Source organism: Carassius auratus, chromosome 41 (genome assembly GCF_003368295.1).
Source record: "Carassius auratus strain Wakin chromosome 41, ASM336829v1, whole genome shotgun sequence".
In the NCBI taxonomy this organism is placed as follows: Eukaryota; Metazoa; Chordata; class Actinopteri; order Cypriniformes; family Cyprinidae; genus Carassius; species Carassius auratus.
The window spans coordinates 13,778,514-13,801,817 of NC_039283.1; the positions used below are offsets into that span (position 1 = coordinate 13,778,514).

The window sequence follows — 23,304 nt, forward strand, 5'->3', positions numbered from 1 at the left end:
TGACATATGTGTGAGTCAGATGAGTGAGTAAACACTCGGAAAGAAACAGATTTCAGACTTTGCTCACCATTCAGAGTCAGGAATGGGGAACAACTTTATATTTTCCTGGATAAAGGAAAACACTTTAGACTTTTCAGAAGTTTATTTGAGGCCTTTTCTGCAAAGCAACACAACAGATAGCAAACAAGTGTTTATGCTTCAAAACTGAAACAATAACAGGGTTTCATGAACTGTGTGAGTTATAAGTTAAAGCTGACACAAAATACAACATGGAACAGAAACTGTGCCAAAAATTAAAAAAAAATAAAAACTAGCACTTTTACGGAAAATGCACAGAGACTTTTGTTAAACATGGATTTATAAAGCACACATCCTCCTTCAAATAAACATACGGACATCTCTTTATAGCTTTCCACAAATTCAACTGTGCAATTAAGACAAAATAGAATTGTTGTCAATCTAAGGGTCTACACAAGCATATTGAATAAGAGCATTTTATTTTATTTTATAGAAGTATTGTATAATATTTTAGAACCTTGAGAAAGTTTGGTAATTATTTGAATAAACAGAGAAAATCCAAAAACACATCTTAAGATGGTCTGTTTGAAGGGAATGGTGATTTCAAGAACACAATCCGTCATGAAGCAACAGGTTATTTTCAAATCCGTGTGAAAGAAAAGCATTATAAGTGCCAAGACAAGCTTTAACGGGAGGGGAGAACAAAAATAAACGCTGACACAAAATAGATAATCAAACTTAAATTAATGCAATAATGTAACTGGCTATAAGTAGCAAGATTTATTAAGCAGTCACGTCTCTGTACCGCCTGAGAAGTCAAGAGGGAGGACAGAAGGGGACTCTAATGTTGTAAATAAAGCTTGAAAATCCACAGTTGCTAACTGATGATGCTGGTTTTAAAATACCAGTTCCTTTTTCAAAGATGCTTTAAGATCTGCAAATACCATTATTTGTATCAAAACCGATCCGGCTCTATAAATCACACGATGATGATGATACCAGCTAAGATCACTGAAAACTTCAAAAACATTAAAACACATCCTCGGACAAAACCAAGTTTAGGAATACTGAATAGCATTTGTAGTAATATTTAGCTTTTTTGCCTACAGAATAGAATTTGCACAAAATACTGCATACTTCTGTTAATATTATTTTCTGATCTTCTGAGATTTACAAAAATATATTTAACTTCTTATTTAGATCTAGACTGCTTACACTATATGTAACTGCGGGTGCGATGTGTGCGATGTCATTTCATTTCTGCATCTGCAAATGAAATGTGTGTGTGTGTGTGTGTGTGTGTGTTCAGTGAGTAGTCAGTGTCAGTATATCTGAGTCAGAGCCAAACAGCTCTTTGTATAGCGGAGGGAAGTGGGAATGCACTGTGAGAGGGTAAAGCTGCCGGAACCATCGCAGTTTCTCAATATGCAGCGCACACAGAGACTTCAGCACTGGGACTCTTTGATACAGCTGGAAACACACAAAAACACAACATTACTAGTTAAAAAATCATTCCAGCCTGTACAACTCCTTACTTTCTGCATTGAAATCCTTTGTCCTTTCTTCTTCTCCATCTCTTTTACCTTATGCAGTAGACTCTCTTGATTGTCTCTGTGCAGAATGTGACTAAGGGCAAGCTCCACATCTCTTCTGACTCTCTGCACTCGTTCTCTGTCTTCCAGGCACGGTCGATCTACTCAAAATGTAGAGAAAGATTCATTGATTAAGCCCGTTCTACCTCGGAGTCAGGGTGTCTGCAGTAATGTGGTTTTGCTGTGCTCGCCTGCATTGAGGAGGACCAGTGCAGTGAACACGGCCATCTGCTGTTCAGTCAGTCTCAGCGCACACAGATTGTGAGCAAACTCAAATAGAGCCGCTATTAGATCACCGCATGCTGAAAAAAAAAAAAGAGGGTTTGAACCATGTTGTCATTAGGGTAAAATGACTGAAAATAAGTTAATAATGAAAAAAGTGAATCAGAGAGCAATTATTCCTTGTAAAAAAGAAGTGTAATTGTATCGAATGTGCACTTGCATATAAAATTAATGTAATAAAAGGCCACTTAAAGCTGCATTAGGTAACTTTTGTAAATATATAGTTTTTACATATTTGTTAAACCTGTCATTATGTCCTGACAGTAGAATATGAGACAGATAATCTGTGAAAAAAATCAAGCTCCTCTGGCTCCTCCCAGTGGTCCTATTGCCATTTGCAGAAATTCATCCGCTCCCGGTAAAAAACAACCAATCAGAGCTGCGGTCCGTAACTTTGTTTGTGTTCAAAATGTAGAAAAATGTATATAATAAGCTAGTACACCATGAATCCATTTTCCTAACCGTGTTTTTAGCCTGTCCTGAATCAATAGGGTGCACCTATAATAAGTGTTTATATTTGGACTATTTTAGATTGCTTCGGGGGTACCGCGGCGGAGTAACCCAGTACCTTTGTGATTCTTCATAGACATAAACAGAGAGAAGTAGTTCCGGCTACGATGTTCTTCCGAAAGACGCAAGCAGTTCTGTTTATTAACCGCTAGAGCGTCAAAAGTTACCTTCTGCAGCTTTAAGTGTACTAAAAGAATGTACACTTTCTAAAAACACTTTACAACACTTTGTAATAATGTCAAATTAAATGTTTTTCTTGCATTTTTAGATTCAAACGTTTTAATCATCTTTTGCTGTTTGCTTATTTTGACATGTGACTAATTTACTAAGTTAGTTAATATATTTTAAATACACTAAATTGCAACTTCATCATTTTTATAAATATATTCATATTTAGATACATGACAAGTTTCAATAGAAATTGCATTAAAGTATATTTTAGTTTACTATAAATCTTTGTTAGTACATTCGGCGGTATACTTTAATCACATTTCAAAGAAAAAATAATTCTGATAATTATATAATTATAACATAACAATAAATTAGTTGGTGATTAAAAAAATCAGCACTCATGCAGTTATGCTAGTTACATTTAATATTAATTTAAGCTACATTTACTGTATAAATGTAACTACATTTTAATTTAAAGTGCAATGCAGTTAAGTTTCTGAAAACATTACATTCAGTTCACAATTAAGTATATTCTCTTAAACTATATTTTTCCATAGGAAGGACTTCTTTTTCACAAGGGATAAGATAAATGTGGTAAACACAAGTTTTTATAAATAAGCTGACCAAAATCCTCTTGAAGACTAAGGGTGATCGCTGTAAACCACAATATCCCTTTAACTCACCGAGGGATTTGAAAAGTTCTGTTCCTGCAAATTTGCCGTCAAAGAATACTGTGTTGTTTTCTGTGTTAAACATCCGACTCATCCGAACCAGAACCACTTCCATGGACCCTAGTAAGACAGAAAGGCACGCACAGAAAAAGGCAGAGAGGAGAGAGCAAAATACACAGAATAACAGAAAGAGAAATGAGAATGGAAGAGGAGAAGACAAAGCCAGAAAGGTGACAGGTTTTTGAGAGATAGACACAGGACAGAGAGAGAGAGAGAGAGATGAGAATGGAGCTATAAACCTTGTAAACCTTACCAGCCGTAACTGATTAACTAGTATGTTGCACGGACAGCTATATCTCACCACTCTTGAGGAGAGCAATCTGATCGTTCTGACCAAGCTGACGGAATCCTGGGATGCGTTTAGCAAACTCCACCACGTACTGAACAGCATCGGTCAGCCGCACCGCACAGTGCTGCCACATCTCATCCACCGACTGCGGAGAGAGGAAGAGAGAGATCAAGAGCGTGAGAAGAGAGAGAAACATTTCAGAAAAACATTCTGAAACACTGGGATTAATATTTAAATGTGAGGCATGTGATTCCCTAAATATAACAACAAACACGTTATAAAATAGCAGGAATTTACAGGAATTACAGGCCATCTTTGAATCTTTAAAGCTGTATGTGGATACGTTTTTGTCAGTTCTGCAGTTCAGAACTTCATGTTTTTATTCGTATCTGATGGCAGTTCACAGGTTTTTAACATTCAGAACACTTCGTTTGTCAAGATTAGTTTCGAAAAAACATTGCACTTGAAAAATTTTAATCATCATAATGGACCAGTGGCGGTTCAAATGTGTTTAACAGTCAGATTTGCACTGACGACTTGTTTGATCAACCGAAAAACTCTTTGAAATTACATCACAATTGAAAAATAAATCAAAGAGAATGGCCGTTCGAGGGTGTTTAACAGAAAGTTTGCACTGACGAGTGGTTTTGATTAAAAAAAAAAAAACCTCAAAACATTTAGTTTGATTTAGTTTGAAATGACATCACACTTATTAATTATTCGATTTAGCTTGAAGTATATCAGAGCCTAAGCAAAACCCTTTCTCTGCTGTGAAATTATTTAGCTTAATTCTGACTGTATTTCTCACAACTTCTTTCTGTGACTTTACATCTCATAATTGTATTTTGACGTGTGACTAATTTACTAAAGGGTTTTAAATATAAAGTTAATATATTTTATATAACTTCATCATTATTACAGATATATTCATATTTAAAATATATATTTAAATACATGACATACAAGTTTCAATAGAAATTGCATTAAAGTATATTTTAGTTTACTATAAATCTTTTCTAGTACATTCGGCGGTATACTTTAACCACATTTCAAAGAAAAAATAATAATAATATGATAATAAATGATCATAAAGAAGTAGTTATGCTAGTTTACATTTAAAATGAATTTAAATTACATTTACTGTATAAATGTAACTATATTTTATTTGATTTAGTTTGAAATGACATAACACTTATTAATTCTTCGATTTAGTTTGAAGTATATCAGAGCCTTTACAATAAATAAATAAAAAGATGCTAAACTTTTTCTCTGCTGTGAAATAATTTTGCTTAATTATGACTCACTTATTTCTGACTTTACATCTCACAATTGAGATTTTTAATTAATTAATTAACATGTACTTTGCTCTGGTAAGCGTGGATCTCCTCTCTGCTAAAAACCTTCCATCTGAGAGCCTGGAGCTCTTCCGGCCGATACTGAGTCGTCTCTCTGTGCGAACGTACGATACTTGCAGAGAGCTCCTCTGTCAAAAAAACAACCAAAAACACACACACATAAACGGAGACATGTTAATTCAAAAGCAAAACCGCACTACTACAACACCACAAGGTGTGATCACATCCACTTTATAACACCACATATTACACATGAATCTTTAAACTGCTTGTGGTTCTCACCTATGTGGAGAGACGTCTGGTAAGAAAAGAACAAGCTCTCGGGGTCAAAAGGACGAAAGCCCATTTCACTGCCGCTCATGTTCAGAATAGCCTCTGGTGTAGACCCAGTGGAGTCAAATCCTGAAAGAGAGAAAGAGAAAAAAAACTATATCGTATGAGATTTATCTACAAGATGAAAAGTACTTCCTGCGGTGTTGAATTTCGCACCTCTCCCAGCTGGCAAGCTGTTGCTGTCCCCTCTTCTGTGGGAGCTCCTGTAGGCCAGACTCTGAGCCTGGGCCTCGCCTATGCGACACTCCAGGTATGGATGCACCTCTGGGGGGCAGCCTTGCAGGTCAGGCTCTACAGAGTAAGGGTAAGCTGGAGGTAGAGGTGGTATGAGATGTGGTGACTGTTCTCTGGGCTCTTTGCTGGATCGGTAGGCTGGGAGAGGCTGGGGCTCTTGGACTGAGTTGGCCTGAAGACGCTGTTGCTGCCGATGTCTCTCGACTTCTGCAAACAGAGAGTCTCTCTGGCGCTTTGACATACGACCAAACTTCACCGCTGAGGGAGATGAGAAAACATAACCACAGTTGTGAGACTGCGTAACATTTTGATTGAATTAAAAACTGCTTTAATGCACAAACTGAGCATCACAATTGTGAAATAAATCACAGATCCACCCATGCTTCTTACCGTCGCGGCTCATTCCTTGAGCGACACATTTTTTGAGGCGGCAGCTCTGGCAGCGGTTGCGGCTGGCGCGGTCAATGGGGCAGTTGCTCTGTCTGGAGCACGAGTACTGCACGCTGGAGGACTGACTTCTGCGGAAGAAGCCCTTTTGGGAAAGAGAGAGAGGCGGATGGGGTTAAGAACAATTACATGTGATGTGTTAAGGAAGCATTGCATCCTGTTTGTGAATCCCTTACATCCATCTTAAATTATGACTATTTTACATTAGTAAAGTATTTTTTTTTCTTTTCCTTACCTTGCAGCCCTCACAAGTGATGACTCCATAATGAACCCCTGATGACTTATCTCCACAGATCTTGCATGGGATCACCTCAATCTGAGCTATAGACGCAAACAGAACAATACCGACACAAACAATGAAGCCTTGATCGTGAGCTTTACCACAAATGTGTTGAGACTTCACAGTTGTTTGAAATAACACCCAATGCTATTAATCAGATTAAAATGCTAGCCAGCAGAGGGCAGTGTATGTTTTTAACATAACACTGATAATGAGAGGAATTGTTTGAGAACCAGTCAGCATATTACACTGATTTCTGGAGCATTATGTGAAACTGAAGACTGGAGTAATGGCTGATTTAAAACGATATGAAAATACCAGAAAGTTGTAATTTTTACTGTATTTTGATCTAATAAATTTAGACATGGTGAACATAGGTGACATGCAAAAACACACACATGAAAATGTACACAAATACGTATATGTATATATATATATATATATATATATATATATATATATATATATATATATATATATATATATATATATATATATAAACATTTTAAAAAGTATAGAGATACTTTTATAGAGACACATTTCTGCTTAACCCAAAATAAGCCGAACTATTTATCAATAATTATATGCAATTAAAGCACATGCATTCCAAGGGGGAAAAACGTTTTAAGTTAAGTTTAAGACATCAGTGTCAGTGCTTTCAAATGTTAAAATGGTCAGAGAAAAGTCTTACTTTTTTTTTTGTAATAGATGTCCTTATGTGTATTTGCAGTTAAATACAAACTCAAAGTATTCAAGTGTACAAGCACAAATACACAGAAGTAGATATACACAAGCCTGCTGAAACACAAACACACACTGGTTTTGTAACAGACTGAAGATAATCCCTGAAAGCCACATTAAGAAATCCTAATCTAATGAACAGAGGGGGCACGAGGAGGAGGAGGACGGAAAGGAAAGAGAGAGGTATGAATGAAGTGTAGCTGTGCTGTTCTCTGCTACGGACACAAACACACGTGCACATAGACGCATATTATTATAGTTTGTATACTAGGCTAATGATATTTTAATGATATACAAGACTGTAATGAAAACATAATTTATTTTTCAGGTTTCATAGTGGGGACATTTGGTCTGAAAATGTAGCACAAACCTGACACACAGGCGTGCACAGCTGCTGAGATTATAGTGTATTTAACAATAATATCAGAAACACAAAACGCACAGTCACAGGTCTTAAAACCCATTAGTTTAAATTGCAGTATAACAGAAGTAGTGGCAGATATTGTCTTCTGAATTATGGTTTACATCCAGGTGAAACAGATTATCAGAAAGAAAACCCTGTAGAACGGGGACTTCCATACACAGGCTGTTGACTGGATGGGGACGGATCTGAATGCAACTTGTGATCCGTTGGGTAAAAAAAACGTATGCATTGATAAATCATTTGTAATAAGATCAACAATATGCATTTTGAAAATAGAATGAATTATCATTTCATGCTGATTTGTATGTCATGCTGACCAAAATGTATGTGTTCTGTACATTAGTGTGTGTGTGTGAGAGAGAGTGTGTGTGTGTGTGTGTTTAGTCAAAATGACAGTAAATCTAACCTACTTATTTCTTGGAATCCAGCAATGTGTGTGTGGCTATGTGATGTGGTCACATCGTCCAGTACCATGGAACATGAGTACCTTTCCCTCAAGCATACATACACACCTACACACACACACACACACACACATGCAGGTGGGAGGAAGTACATATACAGTGCAAAGGGAAGTGAATCAGAGAATGATACAAGGTTAAAGTTCATAAGTTTAAAGATGCATCAGTGGTGCTCTGCTGTTCATGCACATTATTTGTGCCAGCAGTGATTTTGTCTCATGGGAAGTCAGAGTGTATTGTGAGGGTGGCTTATAATGTTAACATGAACTCAAAGCTCTCTGGATTTACTGTGATACGGCACGGTTCTCAATATCTGTGAATGTAGCACAACAACATTGGGGTTAAATGTCAGGTGAATTGTCAGTCATCATCATTTGTTGCAGCATATGATGCTGCATCTGTAAAAGATTTGTCTTTTATGCAAGTCCTCTTTCTGGCTTTTGTGTTGATCTAATTTCTTTATAACTTTCTTTCTACCTTGACAATTCTTTTCTTCATTGAATTTTCCAAATACACACAAAAAAAATGAAGCTTTCATTCTATCACGATAGAAGAACCATTTTATATTCCCCAAGAACCTGTCAGTGAACAGTTCTTGAAATAACCATTTTTATAGTGTGATTATCAATTGTTTTGTTTTGCTCAATTTTGCCCACCAGAAGACAAAGATAAAGCAGAACTGTTCATCTCTAAGCAGCCCACAGCTGCATGCATTGTCTTAATCCACGTTGAATTTGGTGAACCGTTTGGCGCACTGATTCATTGGCCATAGTCTTGTTGGATTTGAAGTGGCGCTGCACAGACCGATCGGTGTATGACACAAAAGCTCAAGGAGTCGTCTGCTCTCTAAGCTCTTGCGGTTCTTTGATGTCACACACCGAACAGATCATCACTAGTCGAACAAGCCTAATGATTCAATGAACCATTCATAAAGAACCATTTACTTCACTCCTGAATGAATCAAATGAATGAATAAATGACTCAATGACTTAATCATTAAGACATTCACCAACACCTACTGGCAGTTTTAGTTTATTATTTAGAATATCATTTCATTAAAGAAATAATTTCATAGTAATAATAATAAAATTAAGAAAATAAATGATTAAAGTTATAGTTCACCCAACCAAAAACGACAATTCTGTCATCATTTACTCACATTGTCCAAAAGAGTGGGCTATATGAAATAAATTTCATCAAACAATATATTTCTTGCTGAACCTACTTTTTGTAATGCCTGATGCTTTGCACAACAATGACTTTAAATTATCTTTTGGGAGTCATTTCTACAAATTTGATGCGCGATTAATTCGATTTATTAATCAGCACATCATGTAATTAATTAGATAAAAAAATGTAATCGCTTACCAGCCCTAATCTAAATATTATATATTGAAATTATTAAATTAAACCATATTTAATGCTATTTTTTTACTTATTAAAATCTGTGGGGAGAGAAATTAAAAGGATAGTTAGATCTCTTAAAAGGAAAATAAAAATTCTGTCATTTATTCAAGTTGTTCCAAACCTGTAAGAGTTTGTATCTTCTGTTGAACACAAGGGAAGATATGGTCCCCAACAACTTCCATTGTGTGGAAAAAGTAAACAATACTATGGAAGTCAACGGCTACCGTCAACTGTTTGATTCTTCAAAATATCTTATTTTGTGTTCAACAGAAGAAACAAACTCATGCAGGAAAGTGAGTAAATGATGGCAGAAGTTTCATTTTTGGGCGAACTATTTCTTTAAGGTGGTCTTTGTGAATGAATGAATGAATATATGAATAGTCAAATAATTAAAATAATTAATATTTTGACTTGTTTAAAATTGGCTGGTGACCAAAAAATGAAATAAAATAAAAATAGATGTTAAATTATTATTTAAAACCAATAAAAATTTAAATAAAATAAATCTACCTCACTTTTTGTTTTGCAACACTTTTGGTGCGTTACCCTGCATTATTAATTCACACCAGTACCTCTGCTGGTGCCCTTCAGAATAACAGTGCAATGCTGCTTAACCCAGGGTTAAAAAGGGCTTAACCTGGTGTTAAAGAAGACATTTACTAACTGAGTATAGTGTGAACAGTCTATAACAATAATGGATTATGCTATTATTCTGAAATGAATGTATTTCATAAAAAGGTGATCTGAGTTCAAGTGGAATCTGAATGTGTCTCGTCAGCCTGCCCTTTTCATGTCAATTCAAGCTTCTTTTGATTTTTATTCTTTTCCCACCTGGTCCATCAAAGCCCTTACAGTGGGTGAATCAAAGAAGGGCATTTTTCTCACAAAAACAGCAAAATCAAATAACACGTCACAAGAAAACAGGGAGATTCACCGTGACTGACTTAGACTGGGGGAATATTGAGTGTGAGGAGGTGGACGCGAAGGTGTCAACCTCAGAGTCTTTTTAAGTGGTTTACTGGCTTCTCTTTCACTCTGACTTTCCCTCTTTCATGCATTATCTCGCTCTGTCTTTCCCTCTCTCTGTCTCGCTCACAAAGGATGCGACTGCCAGTAATATGCTCTTTCATCTGTGTTTTGTACTGCCAGGAATGTCCATCCCCCTCTTCACCCCGCCCCTCTCTTTCTCATCCTCTCCTCTCCATCTCCCAAAGGAAGTTTGATGGAAATATTAATCTGATACGGCACTCATAAAAGAAATATATTAAAAAAAATACATCACAAGAAATCAAAACATCTCATATTTCGTGTCTGAAATTGACTGCAACATTAGTCATGCAATATCATGCACATTTATAACGTGTTATTATAAGTGTAAAGCCTGGCATATGATAGTCAGACCAAAACTGAAAAAATATAGAAATAAGAAATTAATGAATTAAAATGAAATAAATATGTGCGGTTGCTGATATGTGTTTTTCTATTTTTCATGTGGCTTGTAAATCAGTGGGATTTACAACAATTTACTCTATAACAGATTACTTGCATATAATGCATGTTAATATCAGTTGTCACCCTGTAATATATGTTATCTTAAATGCTTATTTTTATGATCCAAAATGTGTAGCTTTTTTTTGGGGGGGGGGGGGGGCCCAAAACAGTCAATTCAATTCAATACAATACAATGATCATTGAGATATGTGCAAATAAATGTTTCTCAAAAGCCTGAAATTTCTGTTTATAATGAAATGAAATCATATCTGACACATTTAACAAGATTTTTCTTTAAAAAAAATTATGTACAGATAATCAAATTGCTAACCTAAGTGTCACAAGCTGGACATGGACATTTTTTATGATAAAAGGCCTTTGAATAGTTAAGAAAGTATGATCTATTAACCATAAGCAGAAGACACATACTGGGTTGTGTATAACAGGTATTTTCAGCGAAGTTTAGATCGCATTGAGAATTTAGAGGAGGAATTATTGCATACAATAATTCGAGTGTGCATGTTTCTGTGTCAGTGTGTGTTTATGTCACTGTGTCAAGGTGTCTTTATTTAGGGCACAAAGGAAACTCCTTGCAACAGTTTTTGCATGAGTGTGTGTCTCATGTCAGAGTGTGTGTGTCTGGAAAGAAGGGGTGAATGTGGCTTGACGTCCTACTGCATGTGACATTACTGCCATGTTTGTTTGTAGTTTTGAGTCAGTCGATAACTTAAATGCCATATGATTAATAACTCTTGAGCAAGGTAAACGACAGCATCACAATTCTGTTTGGCAGATGACACCAAAGAAATAAGCATACATAGTTATTTTCACCACTGATGAGCCTGAGATGTAAGGCAGTGTTTGATTTACATTGCAACAGTCCATTACAATCATTTATGGGTCCTAAAGACAGCAGCTAAAATGTCTAACATGAGACTTAATTATAATTTTAAATTTCAGTTCTCATACATATTTTTTTCCATTATTGTTATTTTAGTACATCAACTTAAAATCAACGTAAACTAAATGAAAAGTTTTTTATTTAGTTCTAAAAATGTTGTAAATGTATTTTATTTTGAGAAGTATTTGAGAAGAACATTTTTTTTTTCGTTAACTATGATTACCCTGCTCATGATTTTGCAAAAAACAAAAAATGTATTTCATAAGGCCATACAGCTACATTTGAATAGCCGTTGATGGAAAAGATCGAAGAAAACATCATTTCCTGTAACTGCGTACTGAAACGAGAGCCAATAACGACAAACGTTTATTATCTCCCGCCTCATTTTCAGCGTTTTCTTTTCTTTCTTGTGCGCTCGTTGGAAAAGCCTGAAAAATGGAGCAAAATGTACTGCGCTAGATTTAAAGGAACTGATTTTTCACCTGTGTTTTACTGTATTTTGAATTGTTCATTGCATTTTGTTATGTTTTAGAGTTAAAGGAAATTCGTATTGTCCTAGCAGAAAATTGTTTGTACCTTTACATGCTACACAACACTTTTAACATCTCCATGAGGGATTTCTTTACTAATTGGTCTCTGTCACACACAAGCATAATCTAAAAAACTATTTCTTCCTGGGTGCCTGGCTTGTGTTTTCTGTCTAAGGGTGTTTAAATTACACTGATACCAACATGTTCCCTCGCACACATAAACTCCAACAAAAGAGAAATATCGGCCTAGAGACAAAAAGCTCCTCATTCTCATGATATCGCTCTGAAACCACATGCTGATAAAGACATTTCTCTTCTTCTCTTCTCTGCTATCTGTTCACCTAAACCACATGCTGATACTGACTAAAAGAGGCTTCTTGTTTCTCATTTCCTCTGCTCAGATGATGAAAAATATACCAGAAAATAAAAATAAAAGAGAGAAGAATAGCTTAAATTTCTGTGAATTTGAGTTCAGAATTATTACAGAGTTCTGAAAAAAAAAAAAAAAACGGATTCTCAAAATAACGACTTTGAATATTAGGCCTCTAAAAAATATCGCCATTTTTTTTTCTGTTTACATTAGATGAATAACAATGATCACATTTGCTAATGTGAATTAATGTAGTATAACCACAAATGAGTAATTATAAGCAGTCATTAATCCCTGAGGTACTCACCACAGATGAAGATCAACACAAGGCATTGACGTATCCATACAAAACTGCTGAAAAATTAAGGCAAATGTCGCAACGGAGAAAAACTGAATTAAACAATTTTCAAAGTTTAAAACTGAACAAACTTTTGGAATTGTACTTAAATGATGCACTTTAACTGTGAGAGACTTCTACATGTATATCTCTCAGATCATGCAGGTTTCCAGAAATGAAGATACTATCTCACCTATATATATATATTGCTGCTTGACTGTAAGTAAGATGTGAGCTGAGATATGTCGTAAATGATTATCTCTGATGTACCTCTGATAGAGAAAAATTACATAAAACTATACCGCAACTTCAGTATTTAGGTCTGAAAATGCCACTGCAGATGGTGCAGGTCCTCCTACTTTTTATGATCTTTTTTTCTTTTTTTTTTCTTTTTTTTTTACTTATAAAACTTTTTGCATTGTGTGAGGATATACAGAATACTTAGTATAATTTAATACAGAAAAAATAGTATTCTAATTAAAAAAAGATCCATATACATAATATCTCACATAAAATAAATTTGAATAGCCGTTGATGGAAATCACCTACACAAACAAACATAATTATTCACTTTTTGTTTATATATATATATATATATATATATATATATATATATATATATATATATATATATATATATATATATATATATATTTATATATCATTTTCTCACTCTTCTGTTCACACACACAATAAAGACAGTGAAGCCAAACATAAAAAGCAGTTACAAATGTACAGTACATAGAAAACTATAGTTTATACTATACTAAACTACTGTTTTTATGATATTAAGTTATTGGATTTGATATGTAATAACATATGCATGTTATTTTACTGTTTTAGCTAAATGCAATACCTGTTCTCGGGACAACAAAGGTCTAATGAAATGTTTAATTTGGAGAAAGAAAGCAGAAAATTTAGAATCTCCAAAAGCTCATATTAAAGATAGTGTTGGGATTTAAGAGCCCATATTGTACTTCTTTAGAAACAGCATTCTGCAATGTAAACTAGTGAAAAACCTCAAGGTTCCACTAACGGAAATCCTCGAGTTGAACAAAAGAGTGCTGTGACAGGACAAAAAAGAAAAAGAAAAAGAGTCATCAAGAGAAAGAATGAAAGAGAGAAGAAGAGAGAACCTGGAAACATCAAGAGCTTTATAGTGTTAAAAAAAAACAGATACTGGTGAGACAAACTGAGCAAATCTGCAGGATCCTTATTTGATGCAGCACATTTGATTCATATCTAACTGAATAACATATCTGATGCTAAGACTTGCTAAGAAAGTGCTAGAACACTATTGTTTCACTACAACAGCTCAATGTTTAAAAATCACAAGCTTTTGTGAAAAAAAAAATGAATGTGTACTAACATATAATTAATTTAAGTTATTTATGAAAGAAATATTTATTTTTCTAAAATAAAATATGAATTAGTAATTAAAGTATTACCTCTCTTTCTCTCTCTCTCTCTCTCTCTCTCTCTCTATATATATATATATATATATATATATATATATATAAATTCACAAAGCAGCAGCACACCCACAAAAACATCTTTTGTCACAGGAAAGTGCCAGAAGATAAGATGAAATAAGCTGAGCTTGATAAGAGAGATGTGCTTAGCATGTGGTTTCAGACACACACACACACACAAAACATATATGCACATTTATATTTTTTTTCATTGTCTAAATTAATAATACATATGATCTTAGGTCTTGAAGGCATTGAATTATTCTTTTTTTTTTAATCGGTCTGAAAAAGCTTGGTAAATTCAGAGGGAAAGAATATCTTTTGGATTTTCAAGGCTTTAGTCACAGAGTCATAAGTTGGATATAATAAGACATTTAAGAACAAGAGTGAAAAAGGCAAAAAAAAAAAAAAAAGCGGCAAATTTATACATATATCAGTGTGCTGAGCACATTTATGAGTTTCAGCTTTCCTTTTGTAACATTCAGTTTCATAAGCATTTGGTCAATATGAAAACACATGTAGACTGATTTTTTTTTCCATTATGTTTTTAAACTTTTTTAAACATAAGCCAGTTCATAAACTTTTGAACTTTTTGATTGCACTGTTTTACCTGGTAACAATGAAGAAAAACAAGCCAAAATGTAGGGGATGGAAAAATAGCATTCAAACAAAAGCTCTGCATGCACACCTGTGCACATACACACATGTGTGTGTGTGTGTCGACATACAGACTCACACACAGGGACTGAACGGGTGACCACAGCGCAGAATAGTCTTGCAGCTGGCGAAGCGTTCATTGGCAGTAAATTCAGAAAGTATGTGTGTGTGTGTGCAGTTAGAATCTAGTGCAACGTTGCAAAATGCCTCATCTGCATGTTTTCTCAATGTGCGTATAAAACCAAAAAGTGTATTCAATAAAAACTAACAATTTTCTTTCCAGTTGCGTTCATCGGATAGAGATCAAAACAGCTATCCCGGAAGGTCTTTCTGCTCGCACCTTCCTCTCTGCCTCAGTCTGACTGACTAAAGGAGTGCTTCTCTCTGTCTAATACAGAATAAAAACAAGACCTTTCAGGCGTTTGTGCAGAAGAACAAGAGTGAATTGTTCTCATAAGGTTCAGATATCTTCTGATTCTATTCTTAAATATCTTAAATAAGTTGTATAACAATTTAATAAGCATATCATCAAAACAAATTCTTAAAAAAAAGTTTAACTATTGCTTTTAATAAAATATAAATAAAGAAATTCAAATAAATAAAAAAATATCACTAAGGACTGTCTTTACAAATCTTTAAACATTTTATTGTATTGAAAGGATATTTTCTGATACACAAAAATTTGGCATAACTATGGCAAAAAACACATGCGTTTGCAATCTGGACATGATTAGTTTTCATAATTTTTATAAAAATAAAAATACTAAAGTTATTAAAATATGAAGTAACATATAGAGGTGTGGAAATGATGCAATGACTAAAATATGAAATAAAATCAAAACTATCTTTTAGTTTCTACAAAGAAACTCGCCTACTTTACAACTTACAACGCACACTGTTCAACTTCATGAGGTGCATCCTGGGATGTTTTTCAACAGTATTTGTTTATAAATTGTAAAAAATGTATCTAGCAAAGAAATGGATAAGTATTGTAGACAGTTTACGTATATCTATCCAGCACTGAAGCTTTTTAAGATCATGAGAAACAAATGAATTTGCACGAGTACGTACACAATAGAAAATGTAATTTTTTAAAATGAAAATCAATGCAAGAGGTGAGACACTCTCAGTTGTGGTTGGAATCTGGAATTCTTTTATAGTGCCTTAAGTACTTTTCTTAATCACACACAAACACACACGCTTTCAGTGCTTTCAGTAGGGTGCCGGACTACAGCGAGAGCTTCAGTGCAAACCTGCATCAGATAATGCAAAGTGATAAGATACAGCACAGCTGAGTTCAGCAAGTTCTGCTTGAATTGTAGCAATTTTGATGAGTAGATATTTAACCGCATGCGATATGTGGGCTGCTACGGAAAATTCAGTTTTAGGGGATTGTACAAAAATGCCTGTGAAAGAGTCATTTCTGAACGGTGTCCACATCCACAAGCCTCATGAACGAACATCATCTGATACTCTCGGGGTCCTCAGGTTTTGTCTGTGTGGGTTTCAGGATAAAGTAAACAAAAATACAGGGAGAGTTAAAGTTCGTCTTTATCCTTTTAGCAGTTACTTCGCCTTTATTCTGTTACGGCCACACACAGTGACTCAGAACTGAGGATGTTATATTGAGGCAGTTTCTGAAAGCGAGACCATATCTTGCAGTGTTCGTTTTATAAATGAGATAATCTGCATGTAAAGGCCTTTATCTGTAGGCTCCTCATCATATCTATAGTTGTGGTACTAATCATAACAGCCACAAAGCACAAGATAAACTAATAATCAACTGATACTGTGGCTTCTTCTGCTAGGTTCCTCACTAACTGTTTACCAATCTAGATGAACTGATACTGTCTCAATTTATTATGAGTGCATGGATCTATCTAAAGTTTATATTTATAAAAAAAAAAATCTAAATGATTATCTGCATCATTTTTATTTTATTTTATAATTTTTTTTGTCAAGAAACACTGTAAAAGTACTGATAAATACATAATTTAGGTTATTTTCGCTTAATTGAGATATTATGATTATGTTTTTCATATGTTTGCACAGAAAAGTCCTGTTATTTTTTAAGATTTTGTACAGATTGAAGAAAGTTGAGTTTAAACAGGGTACTTTCCATATCAACTTGATTATTGGCTTTTTCATGTCAAGCCATATTTAAGACTAAACTAATGTTGTGCTTTAATATGAATTGTGAAAATGGAAATGGCATACTTGATGTTAAATGTGTGAAAATCCCTATTACTAAACTCTGAGAATGAGTAGAGTCACACACCCACGCTGGATCCACTTCACACAAGCACACACACACACACACACACACACACACACTACCCATGAGTCTACTGTTAAAGCCATTAATAAATTAATAAATAAGGTAAAGGTAAATATGAAGCAAGTATTAAAAATAGAATAAGAACAAATGTAGCTGCATGGAAAATTTCTATTAAGTACTTTTCTAATATATTAAACCTGCACAAGCGTCTTATCAAGTCAATTTGAATATTTTAAGAGCATTTTAAATTATAAAAGGCACATTGATTCTATTACAAACATTGATTATTATGTTGTGCATTCACGCCATCTTTCATCCGTCATGAGGTCATCAGGTTCATCAGGCAATGCAAAGGCATTTTGAATTTATAAGAAATTATAAATCAAAATCCTGATCTCAAAATCCGATCTACACTGCTTTTCTGTATTCCTACAAAGTCCTGCATATCGTACGATCTCATCCTCCATGATGTGAATCATCCAGCTCTGACTTCAGTGGTTCACGACACCTCGGACGATTCATCTCCCTGCTAATATGGTGGAACGAGTCACGTACAACTACAAACAACACAGCGAAACTCCAAAAAGGTCAATCTGAAAGTATATAATCACTACATCCTAAACTAGAGTCTGAGGAGCAAGATGGAAGAACAAAACGGACACAAAGGTGTTTTGCAACTTGTCCTTTGCGATATAAGTTGAAATTACAAAGACATGAGGATGCATCCAACGTGATGTTAACATACATTTGTCACACACCAGCACAAACCTTAGTGAAAATACATACTTACTAGGCCAAACACACAAAAAAAAAAAAACACGAATGCCTACCTCGCATCATCTTCACAGCATGTGTGAACTGCTGTCTTTCTCTGGTGAAGATACAGGTCAAAATCACTCAGTATGGTTGACAGCTCTGTGTCACAGTTAATCAAACTTCTAAACAGATGATGCTGTCGCAAGGTGAGAGATGACAGAGAGATTAGGTGGTTGTCTGTCCGTAGGTGACACAGAGAGAGAGAGAGAGTATTTGTGTGTGTTTGTATCCGTGAGTGACAAAGAGGGAGAGGGCCTGTCCCTTTCAAACTCTAGATAGATACACCTCTTTCTACCGCGCACGCATGATCATGATGTCTCTTCTGAAGAACTTCATGTGCTGTTTCTCTGTCCGTCTATAGGTGGACTCTTCTTTCTCTTTCTCTTTCCATTTCAGCAGTGAGCAGCTCACCTCTGTATGTGTGTTTTCAATGTGTCTTTCTGAAATCCTGAATTCCTCACTCTATCCTGCTCTTTTTCCAAAAGTGGACACACAATTAAAAACTCTCAAACACTATCAAACTCTCCTGAATCATTTCTGTTCCTTGGTTTGTGCTCGCAGGGGAAAAAAAGGCCAAAAGCTGTCTCTGGGACGGTACCCTTTAAAAATGTACCTTTTTTTTTGTGCCTTATTTACCCCTAAATGGTGCATATTAGTACCTCAAAGGTAAATATTAGTGCCTAAATGATACAGGTTTGTACACCTATTACAGATTTTGTACCCTTTAAACAAGACATGCAGGGTTTTAATTGTAAAGAGCTGACTTGTCTTTTGTCTATTATTTTTAATGACGAACCGTTGAGAAAGGATATGAGGCTGGTCTCATAGGTGGCAGAGTGTATTGGTGTAAACAACATGGTTAAGATCGTCATGTGATATTGTTGCCGCAGAGTGTTATTATTGCTTTTCATTATGAATCATGGTTCAACCACGCTCTGCCTGTTTTCTAATCCACCTATAGTCACACTCAAACAAAGCCTGAACACTAATATGATATGAAACACACTTTTTCCTAACATTTTTATCAAATGAATTTGACTGCTAAACGATGTGTATATAAGACTTTGAAAATGATACGGAGGTTATGTGGACGCTGTCATGAAGGTCAAGTTGAAATGCAAAAACAAAAAGAAAAAGAAAGCGCAAAAGAGAAAGAGATGAGAAATACTTAATGCACGCTTGTATTCAAACACAGAGGCGGGAAAAGTTTTAAACAGCATCTTTTCACCAAAATACTCTCAGATCTTATCTTCATTCAGATGCACACACCCATAGCTGTGCGCACCTGTGCGTGCGTGTCTACGGTAGCTTTGCTCACATTTAAACATACAGCTTTTGTGGCTGAAGTAAAAATATATGTGGATACAGGTGCATTGTGTGAGTGTGTTCTTTACAGGTGTAATAATGCACCGCTTTGCTACACTGATATAGGCCCCCCTCCTATAACCACAATGGAGGGGTTCTCTGATATGCAAAAAAACAACATGCATGGGGGTTAAACAAGCCACCTCTCAAAGCATGCAAACACGCATGCACACACTAGGAAACTGATATTATACTCTATTATACAACATAATAGCACAGCTACACAAAGGGAACAGACAGTGCATAAGTGATGGTTGAGATTCTCAGTTGTACTTACTTAGATGGGATTTCTTATGCACTGGATTTCCTAAAGAGAGACAGAAAACAATAGTCAGTAATGGGCAATTAATATGTTTCATGCAACTATACATGTTCTTAATATGTTAAATATAAAATCCAACATAACTGTAATATAGCATGAAAATACTAGCTGTAAACATGTCAAATGTCTCTGTTGATTTTGTCATGTCACTACATCAGTCACTACATTAAAAAAGTGAAAATCACAATATATTGTCTCTACGTGTATATATATATATATATATATATATATATATATATATATATATATATATTTTTTTTTTTTTATTATTATTTTAAATAAATAAAAAAATTCAGTTTCATTTTAATCACCAAATATTTTATATTCAGCTTTAAACTAGTTGCATTTGTTAAGCTTTCAGCCCTGTTAATCCATAGATCATAATTATCAAACTAATATTTTTCCTTAAAAGGGGGGTGAAATGCTATTTCATGCATACTGAGTTTTTTACACTGTTAAAGAGTTGGATTCCCATGCTAAACATGGACACAGTTTCAAAAATTAAGTTGTACGTTGGAAGGAGTATTTCTGTTCCAAAAATACTCCTTCCGGTTTGTCACAAGTTTCGGAAAGTTTTTTTCGAGTATGGCTCTGTGTGACGTTAGATGGAGCGGAATTTCCTTATATGGGTCCATATAAGGGTCCTTATATATTCCTTATATGGGTCCACTCTTCTGCCGGAAGAGTGCACGCTCCCGTATAGCAGAGCACTGAGAGCACAACAGACTTCACTGATCAGAGTGAGAGCGTCGCGAAATGTCACAAAAGAAGTGTGTTTTTGGTTGCCAGGGCAAGACAACTTTGCACAGATTACCAAAAAAAAACAGCATTAAGGGACCAGTGGATGGAGTTTATTTTTACAGAGCATCAACGGAGTTGTGCAAGTGTTTTTGTTTGTTCCCTGCATTTCGAAGATGCTTGTTTTACAAACAAGGCCCAGTTTGACGCCGGATTTGCACATCGTTTATTTCTTTAGGATGATGCAATCCCAGCGAAAAAGGGTCACGATCGAGTGTTGGAACCGCAGGCAGTGAGTAAAACTGCTTCGAATATCTCTGTGTTGTTAACTTAGCTATCAGCGCATAAGCACATCAAATAAACAACATGCGATGTTGGCATCAAACTGCACTTTCCACATGTACAGCTTAAAAAAAATAATAATAAAAAAAACGCAAAAAAGTGGAACTTAGTCATTTTCCAAAACCGCTAAGCAAATATATACAGTTTCAGTACATACCACATAGAGACGTCGTTGCTGCTGCTGCTGCTCTCGTTCAGTTTCAGCCTCGGGATCTGATTCTGGATCATAAATAAACGGCTGAATCTGACTGTTAGCCATGGTTTCTTTTGGATGATGTTTTTTTCCTCACGGTAATGTCACAGCTTCCAAACGGTCTCAACGCAAAAGCCTACTCTCGCTCGTGATTCTTTAGCTCCGCCCACACGTCACGCCTCCAGCCGGTCGTGTTTTCCGGGAACAATCGGTACAGACTATCTTTCTCTTATGAATATAATAAAACTAAAGACTTTTTGGAGTTGAAGGATGGAAGGATTGAAGGATGCAGTATTACTCTATAGGTACTCAAGATTAACAGGAGATTGAGTGAAAGCGAGCATTTCACCCCCCCTTTAAAGTTTATCAATAACTACAAACCAAACTTTGGTCCCAAACTAGCTAGACTCTACTGAGTTACAGTTTATATTATAGTTATATAATTTATATATACTTAGACCATAAAAATATTTGTTGATTTGGTGAGTAACCAAACAGTTCATGGTCCCCATGGTACGGAAAAAAATTATTATATGGAAGTGAGTGGGGACCAGGAACTGTTTGGTTACCCACGTTCTCCAAAACTTCTTCAATCTTATTTTGTGTTCATCAAAAGAAAGACACTATATCAGTAATGATTAACATTCTGAAGCATATCTTTGTTGAAGAAAACCCAGCATTTTTTAAAGAGTACCAGGGCTAAGTTAAGACCCTATTCATGGAAAGTGTCAGTGTTATTCACACACCCACACACACTGAACAACTAAAATTATAAAATGTATGCGTGTACACACACTAGCACATGTACACAAACACACATGCATGCCTTTATTGGCATGAAAGCACAAACACACATTATCACTTACATAAAAAGCCCACTCAACCCCCATCCAAGCCCACACATGAGCACAAACGGCAATCTCCGTTGTCTGACGTTTGACCACACTTTGAGAAAGTTCAGATTTGATGCTTTGTTGGCCGTTTCCGATAGGTATTTTTAGCAGTGTGCCTGTCTGAAGACATAAGGCAGGTACGATAACCATCACTGGGAAGAAGACTCGGCCTCTGTCTCTCTTACTTTCTCTCTCTGTCTCTCACTCCGGCTGTCTCTCTCACTCTTTTTCTCCCTCTTTGAAGGGCTTTGTGGCTTTTTGAAAAAGTCACTTTTGCTTATGTAGCGGAACACACACAAATAGGTGCGTGGCGACTTGCAGACGTACTCGGAAACAAAGACTCTCAAAGCAGGTATTTCACAACTCCATCTCACGATTTGCCTAATAGCAAAAAAAAAAAAGAAAGAAAGAAAAGAAAGAAACCATGACCGGTGCCATTTTCAGTCAGTGGGATGGTCAAATCTCTGGATTTTCTCACATTCTACAAAAAACAATTACACATTTTTGAGTGTATGTATGAGTATAGATGTAATGGAGCAGTGACATTCATCTTCTGATCACAGATTAAAGGATTCTCTGAGGTACCTGAATGATTGATATAAGGCAGCATGGTAACAGATCTAAATGCAGTTGGATCACACAGCCAAGCCCTGATTACACTAATTATCGCTTCCTTCTGGTCACCTAGCACAGGTACTTGACCATGATCGAGCTATTACAGGACCACAGAGAGAAAAAGAGAGAGATTTTGAGTGCTTGACTTAACGATCAAACGTGTGCATGCAGACTATGTGTCTAGCATTATTGTTAAAATAGCAATTTCAAATGTACATACAAATACAAAACCACATATCTACAAATGAGCAAATCAAGTCATTAAAACAAGAAAGTAATAGTCTAGACACACTGAAAAACACAGATAGGGCAAACTGACATGTAGGCCTCTGTTATCATTGTCTTGCTTGCATTGAACAACAATTGTCAGGTGACAGCTACAGTGTACAATATCTATAACAAGTCATCTGCTCTCCTACACATTGAATAGGGCTACAGAAAGGAACCATAAGTTAACAGATCTTTATGCACTTAGTTTTTCCTCTCCAAGACACATAATTTTGTGATTGCATTCCATCTCTTTGCTGTTAGTGTGATTTTAACAGGATCTATGAAGACACTGAAGCTTAAAAGCATTAAAAAGGTAAACAGTGAACATCCCCAAAACTGAGCGTATTGTGAAAGCACCATGCACAGAGAACAAGACTCATTATAAAGGAGGAATAGGAGATATCTGTGCATGAACATACAGCAAACGCTACACTAGAGC

General features: G+C 35.5%; 1 protein-coding gene across 3 annotated transcripts in view; it reads right to left on the reverse strand.

Moving 5' to 3' along the window:
- Positions 1 to 60: 60 nt before the first annotated feature.
- Positions 61 to 23,304, reverse strand: part of LOC113060128 (nuclear receptor ROR-alpha-like) — a 28,876-nt gene continuing 5,632 nt past the window's right edge. Inside the window, exons 1-12 of one of the 3 annotated variants that reach the window (XM_026228978.1) lie at positions 19,770 to 19,799; positions 18,142 to 18,182; positions 6,198 to 6,283; positions 5,906 to 6,047; positions 5,438 to 5,773; positions 5,231 to 5,350; positions 4,955 to 5,076; positions 3,606 to 3,738; positions 3,257 to 3,364; positions 1,802 to 1,912; positions 1,602 to 1,711; positions 62 to 1,488 (exon numbers count right to left, since the gene is read on the reverse strand). In XM_026228978.1, the coding sequence (XP_026084763.1) occupies positions 1,324 to 1,488; positions 1,602 to 1,711; positions 1,802 to 1,912; positions 3,257 to 3,364; positions 3,606 to 3,738; positions 4,955 to 5,076; positions 5,231 to 5,350; positions 5,438 to 5,773; positions 5,906 to 6,047; positions 6,198 to 6,283; positions 18,142 to 18,151 (1,443 nt within the window). In that variant the 5' untranslated portion in view covers positions 18,152 to 18,182; positions 19,770 to 19,799 and the 3' untranslated portion in view covers positions 62 to 1,323. Of the gene's footprint in view, positions 1,489 to 1,601; positions 1,712 to 1,801; positions 1,913 to 3,256; positions 3,365 to 3,605; positions 3,739 to 4,954; positions 5,077 to 5,230; positions 5,351 to 5,437; positions 5,774 to 5,905; positions 6,048 to 6,197; positions 6,284 to 18,141; positions 18,183 to 19,769; positions 19,800 to 23,304 lie in introns of those variants that run through there. The other 2 variants (XM_026228976.1, XM_026228977.1) reach the window with 2 other exon arrangements.